Below are 21,790 nucleotides of genomic sequence, written 5' to 3' on the forward strand. Positions count from 1 at the left end.
GAATATTTGTCATTCATATCAGTCCCTGACCCATTGCAGCTTATAGTCCCAAATACTCAGTGCACACACAAATGACCAACCAGCATGTTTTCAGAGTGCGAGAGAAAGCCACGCAACAGTGGAGAGAACATACAGACTCCACACATACTGCCTTTGTTGGGAATTGAACTTGTGACCGCTGTACTGTCAGGCAGCAATGCTAACCAACACTGCTGATACATGATGCCATAAAGAGACAAATGATCTCTTTCCATCCTGACATTTCATCCGTTCATAAATCACCCCAATTGTGCCCGATTAGGACATCTCTTTACAGTCATCGTCCCTTGCGCCCATAATGTTTCTTAGTCTTTCCTTGTAACCACGTTACAGACAACATTGCTATTACTCATTAACAGGCTGGTCTAACCAGACGCATTTACGAGACCGTGTAATTCCACAGCTGAAACCTGAGGCACACCCTACACCGAATAGTGATATTATGCATAATATATATATTACTATTAATAAACACACACCCACTTTCATACTGGAAGGAAGAGTAATTAGTATTGCAATTAATTCACCCCATGCAGAACTACTGTAGGAGCGCACAGTCTGCATGCCATTACAGAAGACGCAAGCCATACCGAGTACGTATACAGAGTTCCGATATCCACTATAGAAATCCATGACGGGGAGAATTCCTGGTGCAAAGCGAAAGCAAACGCTCAGTTTCACTATACAGGATTCCTGCTGCCAGACAGCGGCCGTCTCTGCCAAGGGATCATAGTCTCCTCTGTGCCAAGGTTTACCAACAAACTACTGGCAGAGCCCCAGCACACAGCGCAAGATACAGTTATTACTGTACGGCTATAGGGAAGTGCACCATATACATCCTCTAGATCAGAATGTAAGCTCTGACGAGCAGGGTCCTCCCTACCCTCATGTTCGTCGCTCCACATTGTAAGACCAAAGGGGTGCCTTACACCAAGCTGTGGCGTTGTACCACCTGCCGATATTCCTCTTTTAGGCTATTATGTTTCTCTGTACCCCTGCACTTCTTGTGGCACCCAGGTGTTCTTCTGCGGACGGTACCCACTTATCAACGGCACTACTTGCACTTTGCCCGTCCGGCGCTGCAGAACCTGGTGGCACCTTATAAATGAGAATGCTATAAGGACTATAATACAGGCCAGCAGTCCGCGTGTACTCTACACAACGCTAACTAATGACTGGCTGACAAGCAACGTGGATAGATAATACCCAGCTTGGCACGGCGAGCATCCATAATGCCGCAGGTGGCACGACAGGAGCCCCGAGACATGCCATGAGGAGGTAGTGATACAGGGATCCTGACCCTCCAGCAGTGGGGCCAGCAGTGGGGACTACAAGTACCAGCTTGCTGCAGCAGGCAATGGGCATGCTGGGACTTATAGTGCCCCAACAACTGCAATGGAGTACCAGGGTGGGGTGGAAGAGACAACCTGCTGCCCCCTGCCATGCCTCCAGAGGATGAGTGCCCCCCCTTATTTGGGAAGTGCCCTGTACTCACCATTGCAGAACTGGAAGAGGGAGGTGGTGTCATACAGGCTGCTGCTGTAGCTGGGGAAGCCGTCCTCCATGCTGGGTGCTCTCCTGCCCCCTCTCACCCCAATACCCCTCACACAGTTGCCTCCTGCAGCGGGGTCACTGGTCTCCTGCTTCCCGGGGCTGTGGTGCTGGTGCTGCTGCTTCCTCCGGCCTGCTGCTGCTGCTGCTACCGCCGCCCCCGGTTACCATGACAACCGCGCGGCGAGGGGATCTGCTGCTGCCGCCAGAATGGGGGTCTCCGGGAGAGCACGGGGTGCATACACGGCACAGAGCTGCCCGGCCGCCGCGCTAGCACTCCGGCTCCTTCCTCTGACCACACACCGGCGGGGAGGTGCTGGGCTGCGGGCGGGGAGAGGATGGACGGGAGGCCGGCAGCTCCGGGATTTTGGGGATGAGGAGGACTTGGAAGTTGCTACGTCCCCGCCCCCCCCACTTCCAGGCTGAGGCGTCTGAGGCACGGGGCCGGCCAGACGGATTAACCCCTCAGGCCCTGCATGCCTGCGGCTGGGTGTGTAGTGTATGGCAATGTGCAGCGTGCCTGGGGCAGTTGTGTGGGGTAATATGCCCCCTGTGTCACCCCTGGCAGGTGTGGTGCTGACTGTATAATCATTATTCCTATTACAGATACATGCATCTCATATACTCACATTACAGGGACATTGGGGGTGTAGGGTATGGCAATGCAGCATTTACCCTGCCTGGGGCAGTTGTGTGGGGTAATATGCCCCCTGTGTCACCCCTGGCAGGTGTGGTGCTGACTGTATAATCATTATTCCTATTACAGATACATTCATCTTTTATATATATATAGTTATACTCACATTACAGGGACATTGGAGGTGTAGGGTATGGCAATGCAGCATTTACCCTGCCTGGGGCAGTTGTGTGGGGTAATATGCACCCTGTGTCACCCCTGGCAGGTGTGGTGGTGACTGTATAATCATTATTCCAATTATGGGATGTAGTTATGATCCCAGCGGCCGGGATCACAGCGGTTAGCATACGGACGCAGGGATCACGGTCGCCAGAATGCCGGCAGGGGGCCAAGGGCTATTCCCACTTGTGGGTGTCCATGCCCAGATAGAGTGGGAATAGAACCTGTGGCGAGTGCACTTCGTTGCGCTCGCCCCCCCCCACCGTCATTCTGGCGGCCGGGATCCCGCCGTCGGTATGCTGACCGCTGGGATTATATACCCAACGCCCTATTACAGAGACATGCATCTGCTGTAGTTTATCACATTACAGGGACTTTGGAGCGTTAGAACACCGTTGGCGGGGCATGGTCCAGACAATGCAGGCGTGTCTGGACCGTTGGGGAGGCGGGCTGCGGCGGCTGCGTGAAGTCACATGCAGCCGCTGGGACGCCGTGGGTAGCTGCCTGCCAGCACGCAGGAGCTGCGATGGCAGAGAGGCGGGCTGCGTGAAGTCACATGCAGCCGCTGGGACGCCGTGGGTTGCTGCCTGCCAGCGCGCAGGAGCTGCGATGGCAGAGAGCTACTCGCCAGATGCAAAAGCATCAGCGCCGTGCAATGCTTTGATCCCGATACCATGCCAGCAGAGTAGGGGTGTCACTGGATTTTGCGGCAGAAAGTGCAAGGTCTGAGACGCCCAGTGTAAGCGCCTGTGCTCGCTGTCATACAGATTGGCGCATTCTTATTCGTCCAACATCAAAAACTGAATCAGCCCTATGGCAGATGCAGCCTCTCCATCTGACCACGACCTTCCATGCCTGTGGCTGCGCGTCTCTGAACGCAGGCGCTTGCACTGACACACCCAGTCCCTACCACGCCCATTGAATGGACCATTAAGGCGTGCACTAGTAGCCGCCTCCCAGTCACCGCCCATCACTTTGCTGCCCGCTGTGCGAAAACGCACAGCAGTGATCAGATCTGAATTACCCCCCCAAGTCTCAAGGGGTCTGGGACTCAAGGTCGACACCAAGAAGGTCAACACCACTTAGTTCAACACTAATTGGTCAACACACCTTAGGTCGACACCTGAAATGGGTCGACATGAACAAGGTCGACTTGAAAAAAAGGTCGACATGATATTTTTATGGGTTTTTTTGGTGTCGTTTTCTCTGTAATGTGACCAGGAACCCCAATTAGTGCACCGTGTCCCCTCGCCACGCTTCGGGCAAGGTTATTATTCCCAATCGTAGTCCACGTGGATAGTAAAGTATGAAAAAGTAAAAAAAAGAAAAACATTTGAAAAACTGTCGACCTTTGTCCATGTCGACCTATTTCAGGTGTTGAACTAAGGTGTGTCGACCAACTGGTGTCGACCTAAGTGTTGTCATTCCGAGTTGAACGCTCGCTAGCTACTTTTAGCAGCCGTGCAAGCGCATAGTCGCCGCCCATGGGAGAATGTATTTTCACTTTGCAAGTGTGCGATCGCCTGTGCAGCCGAGCGATACAAAAACATTTTGTGCAAAACAAGACCAGCCCTCAAGTTACTTATCCTGTGCGATGATCCTAGCGACGGAGGTCCCGGAATTAACGCCAGACACCCGCCCTGCAAACGCCTGGACACGCCTGCGTTTTCCCTACCACTCCCAGAAAACGGTCAGTTGACACCCATAAACGCCCTCTTCCTGTCAATCTCCTTGCGATCGCCAGTGCGTTTGGTATCGTCATTAGAACCTGTGCAAAACAACGATGCTGTTTGTACCCGTACGCCGTGCATGTGCATTGCGGTGCATATGCATGCGCAGTTTTGCCGCTTTATTACCTGATCGCTGTGCTGCGAAAATCGGCAGCGAGCGATCAACTTGGAATGACCCCCTCCATCTCAAGTGCTAAACACTGGTTTGAATTAATGCGCCTCCCAGTTAAACTGTGATAGTAAAGTCTTCAGCGACTCTTCCACGTTACCGGCAGCGGAAGGGTTGAGTTTCTTGGGAACAGTGGGGGTCCAAGAAGAAGGAGGAGGCAGACTGATCTGTAGAAGAACTCCGCTTTCACAGAAATCCAAGCACAGCTGATTATTTCCATATCCCTGAGACACAGCAACGTACTGCAGCATTCAGTGCAGATATCATTGTTTATAACGCAAAAGACCTGAGATTATCTTTTCTTGTCTCCAAAGGTGCCGAGCATAAACAGATCGGCCGGAGTGATAAACGGAACTGAATATATACTCATACTTGCCCCATCTTTATTCCTGGCTTCTGGGAGATGCGGATGCAATATATGAGAAGAGGTGGGTGTGGCGTGATAACAGCAATTGCATCATACGGGCAGCGGGGCATAGAGTAGGGTGATGTTTGATGTTGTGGGCAGAGCTTGATCAGGTGATCTGCGAGTATATGTCATGTCTCCCTCCACCTTGCAGACAGGTAAGCACTTTCCTGGGAGAATTGACAGCTCTCCTGGGAAGTCCTCTCTGTGGGGCATTTTACTACTCCAGGAAAGTGGGCAGCTATGACTGTAGCTCCCTACAGTGCCTCTCATCCTCCTCGCCAATTTTAGGTTGCGTTCAGCTCCAATGACACGTTGAATAGGACAAATATTGCATCTGATATAAACTGTTCTGCCATTTTCCTCTAAACTACACATGCGTGTTGTCTATAAACGCTTCACAAGCTTTATCTCCTTCCATTTCATCATTGACTTTCTCCAGGTTGGCTGCTGTCACCTTCAATACCCTGAGATCTTCTTCACCAATAATATTCTCGCCTCTAAGTTTAAGGTCCCCTTCTCCATACTCCTGGACATCTCTGCAGCTTTCCACCCTGTAGGCCACTCTCTTCTCCTGCACATCCTTTACTCCATTGGTTTCATGGCACTGTTTTTTCCTGGTTCACTTCTTTCCTCTCCAACAACTCCTCTGTTTCTATCTCCAGCTCTTCCTCCTCTCCTTCTCGTTTACCCAATGCTCCTCGGCCCTGTACTCTTCTCACAGCACACCTCCTTGCTTGGTGAACTAAAGTCAGTCTTCAATAACACATTGTTACTGATTGCACCCAATGTATCCTCTCCTCACCCATCCTTTCCGCTTTCCCATGTGTCAAACTGGGTTTCTGCTATCTCTCCATTGGTGTAGCCAAACTCAATGTATCTAAGACAGTTCTTATCATCTTACGTCCCCCTCAGTTTCCAAATCTCCCCACTTCTCTCTTACAGTGGACAACACTATACTCTTGGTTGTACCTCATGTTCACTATCTTGGTTCCACGTTGGACTCCTTTGTCTCTTTCACTCCACACATCCAGTCTTTCACCCAAGGAAGACACATCCACTATTGAAATATGGCCCGGATTAATGTGTCCCTCAAACATGTTGCTACTCCGCCAATGACCGATGTCTCACTTCCCCACTACTAACACACTTGCACCTCCAAGACTTCTTCAATACCGCTCCCCACCTACTGTATGCAATACCCTTCCAGGCTCAATCATAGTTTCCATCAGACTCCAAAGGTTTAAATGCTCCTTAAAAACGCACCTGTAGATAAGTGTCTACCATTTGGCTATCTAACTATACTCTTGCTGACACAACTTGCCCCTCTAGCCATCTCTCGTCTCAGCCTTACCATTCCCCATTAGCTTGCAAGCTCTGACGAGCAGGGCCCTCTCTACTGCTGTCCTCTACTCCCACCTTCTCTGTGCCAATGCATCATGCCTCTAGTATGCTCTATATGACCTTACCTGTTATGTCTTATGTATAGTTGTTTCTCTAACGTCCTAAGTGGATGCTGGGGACTCCGTAAGGACCATGGGGGATTAGCGGCTCCGCAGGAGACTGGGCACATCTAAAGAAAGCTTTAGGACTATCTGGTGTGCACTGGCTCCTCCCCCTATGACCCTCCTCCAAGCCTCAGTTAGATCTCTGTGCCCGAACGAGAAGGGTGCACACTAGGGGCTCTCCTGAGCTTCTTAGTGAAAGTTTTAGTTTAGGTTTTTTATTTTCAGTGAGACCTGCTGGCAACAGGCTCACTGCATCGAGGGACTAAGGGGAGAAGAAGCGAACTCACCTGCGTGCAGAGTCAATTGGGCTTCTTAGGCTACTGGACATTAGCTCCAGAGGGACGATCACAGGCCCAGCTTGGATGGGTCCCAGAGCCGCGCCGCCGGCCCCCTTACAGAGCCAGAAGGCAGAAGAGGTCCGGAAAATCGGCGGCAGAAGACGTCCTGTCTTCAACAAGGTAGCGCACAGCACTGCAGCTGTGCGCCATTGCTCTCAGCACACTTCGGTCACTGAGGGTGCAGGGCGCTGGGGGGGGGGGCGCCCTGAGACGCAATAAAAACACCTTGGCTGGCGAAAATACATCACATATAGCCCCCAGGGCTATATGGATGAATTTTAACCCCTGCCAGAATCCATAAAAAAGCAGGAGAAAAGTCCGCGAAAAAGGGGCGGAGCCTATCTCCTCAGCACACTGGCCCATTTTCCCTCACAGCTCCGTTGGAGGGAAGCTCCCCTGGCTCTCCCCTGCAGTCACTACACTACAGAAAGGGTTAAAAAAGAGAGGGGGGCACTAATTAGGCGCAGTATTAACTATACAGCAGCTATAAGGGGAAAAACACTTATATAAGGTTATCCCTGTATATATATAGTGCTCTGGTGTGTGCTGGCAAACTCTCCCTCTGTCTCCCCAAAGGGCTAGTGGGGTCCTGTCCTCTATCAGAGCATTCCCTGTGTGTGTGCTGTATGTCGGTACTTTTGTGTCGACATGTATGAGGAGAAAAATGATGTGGAGACGGAGCAGATTGCCTGTAATAGTGATGTCACCCCCTAGGGGGTCGACACCTGAGTGGATGAACTGTTGGAAAAGCGCCCGTTACCTCAGATGGCAGATATAGACGCCGACACGGATACTGACTCCAGTGTCGACGGTGAAGAGACGAATGTGACTTCCAGTAGGGCCACACGTTGCATGATTGAGGCAATGAAAAATGTTTTACACATTCTGATAATACGAGTACCACCAAAAAAAGGGGTATTATGTTCGGTGAGGAAAAACTACCTGTAGTTTTCCTGAATCTGAGAAATTAAATGAGGTGTGTGATGATGCGTGGGTTTCCCCCGATAACAACTGATAATTTCTAAAATGTTATTGGCATTATATCCTTTCCCGCCAGAGGTTAGGGTGCGTTGGGAAACACCCCCTAGGGTGGATAAAGCGCTCACACGCTTGTAAGGGCTCTACCTTCGCCTGAGATGGCCGCCCTTAAGGATCCTGCTGATAGAAAGCAGGAGGGTATCCTAAAAGGTATTTACACACATACTGGTGTTATACTGCGACCAGCAATCGCCTCAGCCTGGATGTGCAGTGCTGGGTTGGCGTGGTCGGATTCCCTGACTGAAAATATTGATACCCTAGATAGGGACAGTATATTTTTGCCTATAGAGCATTTAAAAGATGCATTTCTATATATGCGTGATGCACAGCGGAATATTTGCCGACTGGCATCAAGTCTAAGCGCGTTGTCCATTTCTACCAGTAGAGGGTTATGGACACGTCAGTGGTCAGGTGATGCGTATTCCAAACGGCATTTGGAAGTATTGCTTTATTAAGGGGAGGAGTTATTTGGGGTCGGTCTTTCAGACCAGGTGGCCACGGCAACAGCTATGAATTCCACGTTTGTACCCCAGGTCGCCTCTCAACATGAGAAGACGCCGTATTATCAGGCGCAGTCTTTTCATGTGTGAGGAAGATTTACCAATGTAAAAAGGCCCGGCGCTTAAAAATAAGGTGTTTAACCTGAAGCTGCTGTTAAAGGGATAGTTAGTCCCTGAGAGGAAAGTATAAAGAGAGAAAAATATGTACAGCGCTAAGAACTGGATATAAAACAATATATGACTTTTTATTCTGAAACTTTAAAAAACCTAGGCCCTCATTCCGAGTTGATCGGTCGCAAGGCGAATTTAGCAGAGTTACACACGCTAAGCCGCCGCCTACTGGGAGTGAATCTTAGCTTCTTAAAATTGCGACCGATGTATTCGCAATATTGCGATTACTAACTACTTAGCAGTTTCAGAGTAGCTCCAGACTTACTCTGCCTGTGCGATCAGTTCAGTGCTTGTCGTTCCTGGTTGACGTCACAAACACACCCAGCGTTCGCCCAGGCACTCCCACCGTTTCTCCGGCCACTCCTGCGTTTTTTCCGGAAACGGTAGCGTTTTCAGCCACACGCCCCTGAAACGCCGTGTTTCCGCCCAGTAACACCCATTTCCTGTCAATCACATTACGATCGCCGGAGCGAAGAAAAAGCCGTGAGTAAAAATACTTTCTTCATAGTAAAGTTACTTGGCGCAGTCGCAGTGCGAACTTTGCGCATGCGTACTAAGCGGATTTTCACTGCGATGCGATGAAAAAGAACGAGCGAACAACTCGGAATGAGGGCCCTAGTTGCAACTAGCAAATACATATAAAATAAATAAAAATCAGTCTAAATATAGACAGAAAAAGGGCAAGCACAGCACAGTGAGATGTTTGGTATATTACCACATGAGGAAGCCACACACAGTCTCCTGTTTGTAATCCTTGGAAGAAATGCCACAGTCCAGGGGATGTAGATGCCACTTGTTGTAAATTGTTTAGTCCATACCGACGCGTTTCGCTGTGTCAACAGCTTTCTCAAGGTATGACCTTGACAAAGCTGTTGACACAGCGAAACGCGTTGGTTTTAAGGAGCCTGCTATCACAGATACCGCACCAATCCTGGAATACGCCTAGAAGTCCGCCTACGATCCCGAACGGGGCACCTGTTGTCGTCCAAGAAAGGAGCACATGACCAAGCTTTCCAATAGGACTGCAATTGTCCATAAGCAACTAAAGGTCATTTTCATCTTACTCCATATGGACTAAACAATTTACAACAAGTGGCATCTACATCCCCTGGACTGTGACATTTCTTCCAAGGATTACAAACAGGAGACTGTGTGTGGCTTCCTCATGTGGTAATATACCAAACATCTCACTGTGCTGTGCTTGCCCTTTTTCTGTCTATATTTAGACTGATTTTTATTTATTTTATATGTATTTGCTAGTTGCAACTAGGTTTTTTAAAGTTTCAGAATAAAAAGTCATATATTGTTTTATATCCAGTTCTTAGCGCTGTACATATTTTTCTCTCTTTATGCAGTCTTTTCATGGACAAGCGGGCAAAAGGTTCCTCATTTCTGCCCCGTGACAGAGGGAGAGGAAAAAGGCTGCAGAAATCAGCCAGTTCCCAGGAACAGAAACTCTCTCCCGCCTCTGCCAAGCCCTCAGTATACGCTGGGGCTTTACAAGCAGAATCAGGCACGGTGGGGGGCCCGTCTCAATGAATTTCAGCGCGCAGTGGGCTCACTCGCAAGTAGACCCCTGGATCCTTCAGGTGATATCTCAGGGGTACAAATTAGAATTCGAGACGTCTCCCCCTCGCCGTTTCCTAAAGTCGGCTTTACCGATGTCTCCTTCTGACAGGGAGACAGTTTTGGAAGCCATTCACAAGCTGTATTCCCAGCAGGTGATAATCAAGGTACCCCTCCTGCAACAGGGAACGGGGTATTATTCCACACTGTTGTGGTACCGAAGCCGGACGGCTCGGTGAGACCGATTCTAAATCTAAAATCTTTGAACACTTACATACAGAGGTTCAAATTCAAGATTGAGTCACTCAGAGCAGTGATTGCGAACCTGGAAGAAGGGGACTACATGATGTCTCGGGACATCAAGGATGCTTACCTTCATGTCAAAATTTACCCTTCTCACCAAGGGTACCTCAGGTTTATGGTACAGAACTGTCACTATCAGTTCAGACGCTGCCGTATGGATGGTCCACGGCACCCCGGGTCTTTACCAAGGTAATGGCCGAAATGATGATATTCCTTCGAAGGAAGTGAATTTTAGTTATCCCTTACTTGGACAATTCCCTGATAAGGGTAAGATCCAGGGAACAGTTGGAGGTCGGTGTAGCACTATCTCAGGTAGTGTTGCGGCAGCACGATTGGATTCTCAATATTCCAAAATCGCACCTGGTTCCGACGACGTGTCTTCTGTTCCTAGGGATGATCCTGGACACAGTCCAGAAAAAGGTGTTTCTCCCGGAGGAGAAAGCCAGGGAGTTATCCGAGCTAGTCAGGAACCTCCTAAAACCGAGCCAAGTCTCAGTGCATCAATGCACAAGGGTTCTGGGTAAAATGGTGGCTTCCTACGAAACAATCCCATTCGGCAGATTCCACGCAAGAACTTTCCAGTGGGACCTGCTGGACAAATGGTCCGGGTCGCATCTTCAGATGCATCAGCGGATAACCCTGTCACCAAGGACAAGGGTGTCCCTCCTGTGGTGGTTGCAGAGTGCTCATCTTCTAGAGGGCCGCAGATTAGGCATTCAGGACTGGGTCCTGGTGACCACGGATGCCAGCCTGCGAGGCTGGGGAGCAGTCACACAGGGAAGGAATATCCAGGGCTTATGGTCAAGCCTGGAGACATCACTTCACATAAATATCCTGAAGCTAAGGGACATTTACAATGCTCTAAGCTTAGCAAGACCTCTGCTTCAAGGTCAGCCGGTGTTGATCCAGTCGGACAACATCACGGCAGTCACCCACGTAAACAGACAGGGCGGCACAAGAAGCAGGAGGGCAATGACAGAAGCTGCAAGGATTTTTCGCTGGGCGGAAAATCATGTGATAGCACTGTCAGCAGTATTCATTCCGGGAGTGGACAACTGGGAAGCAGACTTCCTCAGCACGACCTCCACCCGGGAGAGTGGGGACTTCACCCAGAAGTCTTCCACATGATTAAAAACTCGATGTCACGATCCGGGTATCTGGACGCCATTTCTTACCCATCAGATGCCTCCTAAGGCTGGCTCAGCGCTCCAGGACCGGATCCCATCTGTTATCCTGATGTGTACATTCCTGTATCCTCTCCTGTCACTCTGGGACGCTGTCACAGTAAACGCCATATTACACCTGGCATGGCGTCTCCCGCGGCCTCCGCCGCCGTCCCTGAACTTCTGCATGCAGAGTGTCTGAGTGGCGATTACGTCAGCCGCGGCCTCCGCTGTGTCCGCGTGGTTGGATGTGCATCTGTCAGCCTGGCGCCTCCTGTCTCCGGTGGCCGGCGCCGCCATTACTGTTTTCATTACCACATGGATTACAAACCAAACTTCCCTCCAAGTGTCTGCATGGGCGCAGCCATCTTGGATTCTGTCAGCTGATCATTTCCACCAATCTGTTGTCAGTATTGATAATCTGCATAATTGCCTAGCCAATCCCTTCCTTGCTGCAGGTATAAATACACTGTGCCTGAGCAAGGAAGGCGTCAGTGCTTTGGTTGTCAAACCTAGTTCCTGTTTGTCTCTCTCCTGTGATTGTCTTCCAGGTTCCAGCTCCTGTCTCAAGACTTCCACCATAGAGACCCGCACCAGCATTCCACCTGCGGTGTAGCCTGACTCTCCAATCCATTGTGGATTCATCTGTTTCCAGCTACAACATTACCTGCTTCCAGCTCAGCTTCCAGCAGAGTACAGCTTCCCTTAAAGGGCCGGTGTCCTTTCTACACTTTACCACTCTCCACCGGTATTATTATTTCTCCGCTCTCAAGTTCTACATTTCAGTTCATATTTCATCGCTCCCAAGTTCATTTATTATTTAACTGGTTCCAGCCAGTATCCACTCCGTGCTAACAACAGTCTGGTTCCAGCCAGTATCCACAGCAGCTGTTTTATCTTCAGCAACCCAGCTTTTCCTGGAACACCAGCTGGCACAATCCTGGGTTATCTCCATTGCTACAGTCGGGCCTGGTAAGGACTTTCCATCTAGAAGATCATAAGAACTATCTCACACTACCAGTGCCCTGTGGCTCCTGCCATCCTGTAGTACCCAGGAACTGTATTTATTCTTTGCTGACTTTTACGTTTTCTTTTACTGCTGCTGTGTTGCGGAGTTGTCATAATAAACATCATTGACTTTTATCCAAGTTGTCGTGGTCACGCCTTCGGGCAGTTATTATTCATGTTACTTACATGTCCAGGGGTCTGATACAACCTCCCAGGTTCCGGTACATCTCAGCCCCTACAACTGAGGCTGCCTCCCGTCAGCTCAGGCCCTCAGTTGTGACAGTAAGCACTGACCTAATGAATCCAGCCGGAGACCAGGATCAAGCGGCCAGGCCGATGCAAGAACTGGCAGCCCGACTAGAACATCAGGAGGCTGCACAGGGCCACATCATCCGCTGTCTCCAGGATCTCTCTACTCGGCTGGATGGGATTCAGACAACTCTCCGTGGATCAGGCGCGTCTGGTGCGTCAACCACAGTGACTCCAGCTATAACCCCACCCACCTTACCCATTTCTGCTCCACGTCTTCATCTTTCAACGCCAGCAAAATTTGACGGATCTCCAAGATTCTGCAGGGGATTTCTCAACCAGTGTGAGATTCAGTTTGAGCTACAACCTGGCAATTTTCCCAGTGACCGTACAAAAATTGCCTACATTATTTCTCTTCTCAGTGGCTCAGCCCTTGATTGGGCATCACCGTTATGGGAGAGGTCCGACACCCTGCTATCTTCCTACACTGCCTTCGTGTCAACATTCAGGCGCATCTTCGACGAGCCAGGCCGGGTAACCTCAGCTTCATCCGAGATTCTCCGTTTACGCCAGGGGTCACGTACTGTAGGACAATATCTGATACAGTTCCAGATCCTGGCATCCGAACTGGCATGGAACGACGAGGCCCTGTATGCTGCATTCTGGCATGGCTTATCTGAGCGTATTAAAGATGAGTTAGCTACCAGAGACTTACCTTCTAAGTTAGATGAGCTAATCTCACTCTGCACGAAAGTTGATTTACGTTTCAGAGAGAGAGCAACTGAGCGTGGAAGATCATTTGCTCCAAAATCTTCTGCTCCTCCTCCTCGTCAACTGTCACCATCTAAAGATGAGCCCATGCAACTTGGCCGTTCCCGTTTAACTCCTGCTGAGCGCCGAAGACGTCTCTCCGAGTCTCTCTGTCTCTATTGTGCAGCTCCGTCTCACACCATTAATGCCTGTCCCAAACGTCCGGGAAACTCCAAATCCTAGCTCGCCAAGGAGAGGGCCGGCTAGGAGTAATGATCTCCTCTCCATCTCCTCAAGATTGTAATCTCCCAGTCTCGCTTCAAGTTGCTCAACGTTATCGGAACGTCATTGCCCTCCTTGATTCCGGAGCGGCTGGGAACTTTATTACCGAAGCCTATGTTAAACGGTGGTCCCTACCCACCGAGAGACTTCCTTCGTCCATTTCTTTAACTGCCGTGGATGGCAGCAAAATTTTTGATGCAGTTATTTCTTTAAGGACTCTACCAATTCGTCTGAGAGTGGGAGTTCTTCATTCCGAACTTATTTCTTTTTTAGTGATTCCAAGAGCCACACATCCTGTGGTCCTGGGCCTTCCATGGCTCCGTCTTCACAATCCTACAATTGATTGGACGACTACGCAAATCCTGGCATGGGGTTCCTCCTGTGCTGAGACATGTTTGTTTAAAGTATTGCCTGTCTGTACTTCCTCCCCCAGGTCGTCTGATGTTCCACCTCCTCCATATCAAGATTTCGCGGATGTGTTCAGTAAAGCTTCTGCTGATATCCTTCCTCCTCATAGAGAATGGGACTGCCCGATTGATCTCGTTCCAGGGAAGGTTCCACCTCGAGGCCGAACTTATCCGTTGTCTCTGCCTGAGACGCATTCTATGGAGGAATATATTAAAGAGAACCTAGCAAAGGGGTTCATTCGACCTTCTTCTTCTCCAGCCGGCGCAGGCTTCTTTTTTGTAAAAAAGAAAGATGGTGGTCTGCGGCCGTGCATCGACTACAGAGGTTTGAACGACATTACCATCAAGAACCGTTATCCTTTACCCCTGATTACTGAGCTCTTTGACAGAGTTAGCGGAGCTACCATCTTTACAAAGCTGGACTTGAGAGGTGCATACAATCTCATCCGGATCCGTGAGGGTGACGAGTGGAAGACCGCCTTTAACACCCGTGACGGACATTATGAGTACCTCGTCATGCCCTTCGGATTGAGCAATGCTCCAGCTGTCTTCCAGCATTTCGTCAATGAGATCTTCAGAGACATTCTATACCGTCATGTCGTGGTCTATCTAGACGATATCCTCATTTTTGCCAACGATTTAGAGGAACATCGTTTTTGGGTTAAAGAGGTTCTGTCCCGTCTCCGTGTCAATCATCTCTATTGCAAATTAGAAAAATGCGTCTTTGAAGTCAAGTCCATTCCGTTTCTAGGGTACATTGTGTCCGGTTCCGGACTAGAGATGGATCCAGAGAAACTACAAGCAATCCAAAATTGGCCGGTACCCTTAACCCTCAAAGGGGTCCAGAGGTTCTTAGGGTTCGCCAACTATTACCGAAAGTTTATACGAGACTTTTCCACCATTGTGGCGCCTATTACTGCTTTCACTAAGAAGGGTGCTAACCCGTCCAAGTGGTCCGAAGAAGCCATGCAAGCATTTCATCTTTTAAAACAAAGGTTCATCTCTGCGCCTGTTCTGAAACAGCCTGACATCGACTCTCCTTTCATCTTAGAGGTGGATGCCTCCTCCGTTGGAGTAGGAGCGGTGTTATCTCAGAGGGCTAAAGATGGCCATTTACACCCTTGCAGTTTCTTCTCCCGGAAGTTCTCCCCAGCTGAGCGCAACTATGCCATTGGCGACCAGGAGTTGCTAGCCATCAAGCTCGCTCTAGAAGAGTGGAGGTATCTGTTGGAGGGAGCTTCTCATTCAATCACCATACTTACAGACCACAAGAACCTTTTATATCTGAAAGGCGCACAATGTCTCAACCCTCGTCAGGCCAGATGGGCACTTTTCTTTTCCAGGTTCGACTTTAAACTCCAGTTCTGTCCGGGCTCTCAGAATCGCAAGGCCGATGCCCTTTCCCGCTCATGGGAGCAAGAAAATGAGTCAGAGTCTTCAGACAAGCATCCTATTATAAATCCGTTGGCATTCTCCACGGTAGGGATGGACTCTACGCCCCCATCAGGGAAAAGTTTTGTGAAACCGATGCTAAGGAAGAAGCTCATGCATTGGGCCCATGCTTCCCGTTTTGCCGGACATACAGGTATCCAAAAAACCCTGGAGTTTATCTCTAGGTCCTATTGGTGGCCAACTCTGAAAAAGGACGTCTTGGAGTTTATTGCATCTTGCCCAAAGTGTGCTCAACATAAGGTATCCCGCCAGTCGCCTGCGGGGCAACTGGTTCCACTATCTGTTCCCCGTCGACCTTGGACCCATTTGTCGATGGATTTTATTACAGATTTACCCATGTGCAACAAGTTCAATACCATCTGGGTGGTAGTTGACCGGTTCACCAAGATGGCACACTTCATTCCTCTCACCGGTCTTCCGTCAGCTTCCAAGTTGGCTCAAGTATTCATACAAGAGATCTTCCGACTCCACGGTCTTCCTGAAGAAATTATCTCAGATCGAGGAGTTCAATTCACAGCCAAATTCTGGCGAAGTTTATGTCAAGTCCTCCAAGTCAAGCTAAAGTTTTCCACGGCTTACCATCCTCAGACCAATGGTCAAACCGAGAGGGTGAATCAGGACTTGGAGGCCTTCCTCCGCATCTATGTGTCCTCCTCTCAAGATGACTGGGTTCAATTACTTCCCTGGGCCGAGTTCTGTCATAACAACCAGTATCATTCTTCATCTGCTTCAACACCATTCTTCACTAACTTTGGATTCCACCCTAAAGTCCCTGAGTTCCAACCGCTTCCAGCAACTTCTGTTCCCGCAGTGGATATCACCTTGCATCAGTTTGCCAATATCTGGAAGAGCGTACGATCAGCTCTGCTCAAGGCATCGTTCAGGTACAAGAAGTTTGCGGATAAGAAGCGTCGAGCAGTTCCTGCTCTCAAGGTGGGTGATCGGGTATGGTTATCCACGAAGAATTTGAGGTTAAGAGTTCCCAGTATGAAGTTTGCACCTCGCTATATCGGTCCTTTCAAGATTGAACAAGTCATCAATCCTGTTGCTTACAGACTCCAGTTGCCTCCCTTCTTAAAAATACCCAGGACATTCCATGTTTCCCTGTTGAAACCGCTGATCTTGAATCGGTTTCATTCCTCACTTCCTCCAACTCCGAAAGTCCAAACTCAACGAGGCGTTGAGTATGAAGTGGCCAAGATCCTGGACTCACGTCACCGTTACGGTTAACTACAATATCTTATTGACTGGAAGGGTTATGGTCCTGAGGAACGTTCATGGACCAATGCTTCTGATGTCCATGCTCCTGCCTTGGTCCGGAGATTCCATTCCAAGTTTCCTCAAAAGCCAAAGAAGTGTCCTGGGGCCACTCCTAAAGGGGGGGGGGGGTGCTGTCACGATCCGGGTATCTGGACGCCATTTCTTACCCATCAGATGCCTCCTAAGGCTGGCTCAGCGCTCCAGGACCGGATCCCATCTGTTATCCTGATGTGTACATTCCTGTATCCTCTCCTGTCACTCTGGGACGCTGTCACAGTAAACGCCATATTACACCTGGCATGGCGTCTCCCGCGGCCTCCGCCGCCGTCCCTGAACTTCTGCATGCAGAGTGTCTGAGTGGCGATTACGTCAGCTGCGGCCTCCGCTGTGTCCGCGTGGTTGGATGTGCATCTGTCAGCCTGGCGCCTCCTGTCTCCGGTGGCCGGCGCCGCCATTACTGTTTTCATTACCACATGGATTACAAACCAAACTTCCCTCCAAGTGTCTGCATGGGCGCAGCCATCTTGGATTCTGTCAGCTGATCATTTCCACCAATCTGTTGTCAGTATTGATAATCTGCATAATTGCCTAGCCAATCCCTTCCTTGCTGCAGGTATAAATACACTGTGCCTGAGCAAGGAAGGCGTCAGTGCTTTGGTTGTCAAACCTAGTTCCTGTTTGTCTCTCTCCTGTGATTGTCTTCCAGGTTCCAGCCCCTGTCTCAAGACTTCCACCATAGAGACCCGCACCAGCATTCCACCTGCGGTGTAGCCTGACTCTCCAATCCATTGTGGATTCATCTGTTTCCAGCTACAACATTACCTGCTTCCAGCTCAGCTTCCAGCAGAGTACAGCTTCCCTTAAAGGGCCGGTGTCCTTTCTACACTTTACCACTCTCCACCGGTATTATTATTTCTCCGCTCTCAAGTTCTACATTTCAGTTCATATTTCATCGCTCCCAAGTTCATTTATTATTTAACTGGTTCCAGCCAGTATCCACTCCGTGCTAACAACAGTCTGGTTCCAGCCAGTATCCACAGCAGCTGTTTTATCTTCAGCAACCCAGCTTTTCCTGGAACACCAGCTGGCACAATCCTGGGTTATCTCCATTGCTACAGTCGGGCCTGGTAAGGACTTTCCATCTAGAAGATCATAAGAACTATCTCACACTACCAGTGCCCTGTGGCTCCTGCCATCCTGTAGTACCCAGGAACTGTATTTATTCTTTGCTGACTTTTACGTTTTCTTTTACTGCTGCTGTGTTGCGGAGTTGTCATAATAAACATCATTGACTTTTATCCAAGTTGTCGTGGTCACGCCTTCGGGCAGTTATTATTCATGTTACTTACATGTCCAGGGGTCTGATACAACCTCCCAGGTTCCGGTACATCTCAGCCCCTACAACTGAGGCTGCCTCCCGTCAGCTCAGGCCCTCAGTTGTGACACTCGACAGGTATTGCGCCAGGTCCAGGGACCCTCAGGCAATAAGCTGTAGACGCTCTGGTAACACCGTGGGTGTACCAGTCAGGGTATGTGTTCCCTCCTCTGCCTCTCATACCCAAGGTACTGAGATTGATAAGATGGAGAGGAGTAAGCACTATATTCGTGGTTCCGGATTGGCCAAGAAGGACTTGGTAACCGGAACTTCAAGAGATGCTCACGGAGGATCCGTGGCCTCTACCTCTAAGAAGGGACCTGCTCCAGCAAGGACCCTGTCTGTTCCAAGACTTACCGCGGCTGCGTTTGACGGCATGGCGGTTGAACGCCGGATCCTGAAGGAAAAAAGGCATTCCGGATGAAGTCATCCCTATCCTGATCAAAGCCAGGAAGGATGTAACCGCAAAAACATTATCACCGCAATTGGCGAAAATATGTTGCGTGGTGCGAGGCCAGTAAGGCCCGACGGAGGAAATTCAACTGGGTCGATTCCTACATTTCCTGCAAACAGGAGTGTCTATGGGCCTGAAATTGGGGTCCATTAAGGTTCAAATTTCGGCCCTGTCAATTTTCTTCCAAAAAGAACTAGCTTCAGTCCCTGAAGTTCAGACGTTTGTAAAAGGGGTACTGCATATACAGCCTCCTTTTGTGCCTCCAGTGGCACTTTGGGATCTCAATGTAGTTTTGGGTTCCAAAAGTCACATTGGTTTGAACCACTTAAATCTGTGGAGTTAAAATATCTCACATGAAAAGTGGTCATGCTGTTGGCCCTGGCCTGGGCCAGGCGCGTGTCAGAATTGGCGGCTTTATCCTGAAAAAGCCCTTATCTGATTTTCCATTCGGACAGGGAGGAATTGAGGACTCGTCCTCAGTTTCTCCCCAAGGTGGTTTCAGCGTTTCACCTGAACCAACCTATTTGTGGTGCCTGCGGCTACTAGGGACTTGGAGGCCTCCAAGTTGCTAGACGTTGACAGTGCCCTGAAAATATATGTTTCCAGGACGGCTGGAGTCAGAAAATCTGACTCGCTGTTTATCCTGTATGCACCCAACAAGCTGGGTGCTCCTGCTTCTAAGCAGACTATTGCTCGTTGGATTTGTAGTACAATTCAGCTTGCACATTCTGTGGCAGGCCTGCCACAGCCAAAAATCTGTAAATGCCCACTCCACAAGGAAGGTGGGCTCATCTTGGGCGGCTGCCCGAGGGGTCTCGGCTTTTCAACTTTGCCGAGCAGCTACTTAGTCAGGAGCAAATACGTTTGTAAAATTCTACAAAATTGATATCCTGGCTGAGGAGGACCTGGAGTTCTCTCATTTGGTGCTGCAGAGTCATCCGCACTCTCCCGCCCGTTTGGGAGCTTTGGTATAATCCCCATGGTCCTTACGGAGTCCCCAGCATCCACTTAGGACGTTAGAGAAAATAAGAATTTACTTACCGATAATTCTATTTCTCATAGTCCGTAGTGGATGCTGGGCGCCCATCCCAAGTGCGGATTGTCTACAATACTTGTACATAGTTATTGTTACAAAAATCGGGTTATTATTGTTGTGAGCCATCTTTCAGAGGCTCCTCTGTTATCATGCTGTTAACTGGGTTCAGATCACAGGTTATACGGTGTGATTGGTGTGGCTGGTATGAGTCTTACCGGGATTCAAAATCCTTCCTTATTGTGTACGCTCGTCCGGGCACAGTATCCTAACTGAGGCTTGGAGGAGGGTCATAGGGGGAGGAGCCAGTGCACACCAGATAGTCCTAAAGCTTTCTTTAGATGTGCCCAGTCTCCTGCGGAGCCGCTAATCCCCCATGGTCCTTACGGAGTCCCCAGCATCCACTACGGACTATGAGAAATAGAATTATCGGTAAGTAAATTCTTATTTTTACTTTATGTCTTCTTATACTTCTGGAATGTCATGTATTTAGAAGTGCCATAATTAGTGCCTCAGCCACTTGGATTTAACCACCTGTACTCAAGCATGGAATTCTTGAAAACTGGGACCGTTGGGTGCGTCTTGAGGACGGAGTATGAGAAGCGCTGCTCTACACCTCTGTAATGTTTCTTACATACCGCTGCAGAATAATCCATAATTATAATACAAATTACTTATTGCTTTGCTTTATCCATTTATGTCAATTTAAGAAATCAATTGTGTTTGTACATCACTGCAGGAGACTTTATAGTTGTACGGCGCTCTTGACTGTGTTGGAGCTGTGTAAACATATTTAGTATCCATTGGGTAGGAAAAGAATGGTCATTTGTCCAGGGACAGTTGTCCAGCAGAGGGTAACTCCTGGGCTGAATGACACAAAGCCTCCTCTGTGACAAGTAACTCTAGACGGGTTCCTTTTCTGTATAATACACAGAAGCTGCTGATCTGTAAAACAATATGGGAGGGAAGCAGCAGAGGGAGACTGGAGCAGGGGCGCTGCCCGTATCGTGGACTTGTGGCAAAGTCTGAGAAGTGCCTGAGGGTTGCGAACGCTGGAAGATGTAAATGCTTTGTGGCATTTGCATGCCGGAAGCTCCGGCTTATCCTACAATAACACAGTTCAGAGAAGTTATTGGTGTGAACGTTAATGCATCCTTTCATTAACCGTCCACCAGTCATTACTAGGAGGCCGCACTGCCCCTCTAACCAGGAGGGACACTTGCATAAAATAAGTAGAAGGATAAATAGGCACTAACGAAGCTCAATATTGTACATTCCCTAATTGCAGCTACTCAGGTCACCTCTTGACTAGTTGAGTACTGCACAGCATGCGTCATTTCTGTCTTCATGCACCGTTTACCATCTGGGAGTTACCCGCGCTCACACTCGGCGAGCCTTAGTTGGGTTCTTGGGAGTATTAATGCACTCCCTGACAATTTTTAATTTGACCTCCTTTTTCATTATTTTTGGGAGTACTGCCATTTAAGCACTTCTAAGGCTTTGACCTTTAGCCCGCAATTCTGCCTACATGCCCATGGCGTGCCCTCAATCAGTTTGGCCTACGTGACACACCCCGTTACCATCCTGTTAGTCACATGTCTTCTCGTGGCGCAATGAGTGCAAGTTGCGCAGAACTCGTCTGTAAATGCGTGCTCTCGGCTACGGAACATGCGCAGCAAGATCCATCAGCCCCAAAATGTGCAACTAAAGCTAACTAACAGAACTGTGAACGGTTTATCCAAAATTGATTTATAAATTTCTCACTGCATGCTGCCATATTCTGGCAGATACGTCCTACTGCTAAAGTCGTAATTTATTTTTCAATCGCATTTTGCTGATGTTTTTTTAACACTTGTAAAACGTATGACAAGGAGCCGAAAATTGGATACCCCTGCTTCAAATGACGGCGTTCCCCCATCCATTAACATTGGTTTTCAGAAGAGCTGCAGGAGTATTGCCTTTTTCGAACACTTTGAGCATCTGTAAGCGCTATATTACCACCTGGTAGGTATGGCCATCGACCATCAATGATTTGAAATCATCGATGGTCTATGACCAATGGTAACTACTTTTACCATCAATGGGGGAGAACTAGATAGCTTCCAGTCATTGATAATACCGAGCTACCAGTTATTTTTTTTTCTTACTCCAAGGTGTCTGGACAAGGAGTATAGCTCCACCC

The 21,790-nt window shown here is 49.1% G+C and overlaps 1 protein-coding gene across 5 annotated transcripts in view; it reads right to left on the reverse strand.

The window, feature by feature from the left end:
* Positions 1–21,790, reverse strand: part of EML1 (EMAP like 1) — a 151,136-nt gene that overhangs the window by 83,455 nt on the left and 45,891 nt on the right. Inside the window, exon 1 of one of the 5 annotated variants that reach the window (XM_063948365.1) lies at positions 1,535–2,068. The exons of the other annotated variants lie outside the window; for them this stretch is intronic. Coding sequence (XP_063804435.1) covers positions 1,535–1,604 — 70 coding nt within the window. The 5' untranslated portion in view covers positions 1,605–2,068. Of the gene's footprint in view, positions 1–1,534; positions 2,069–21,790 lie in introns of those variants that run through there. 5 annotated transcript variants of the gene reach the window in all.

This window comes from Pseudophryne corroboree, chromosome 12 (assembly GCF_028390025.1).
Source record: "Pseudophryne corroboree isolate aPseCor3 chromosome 12, aPseCor3.hap2, whole genome shotgun sequence".
Lineage (NCBI taxonomy): Eukaryota > Metazoa > Chordata > Amphibia > Anura > Myobatrachidae > Pseudophryne > Pseudophryne corroboree.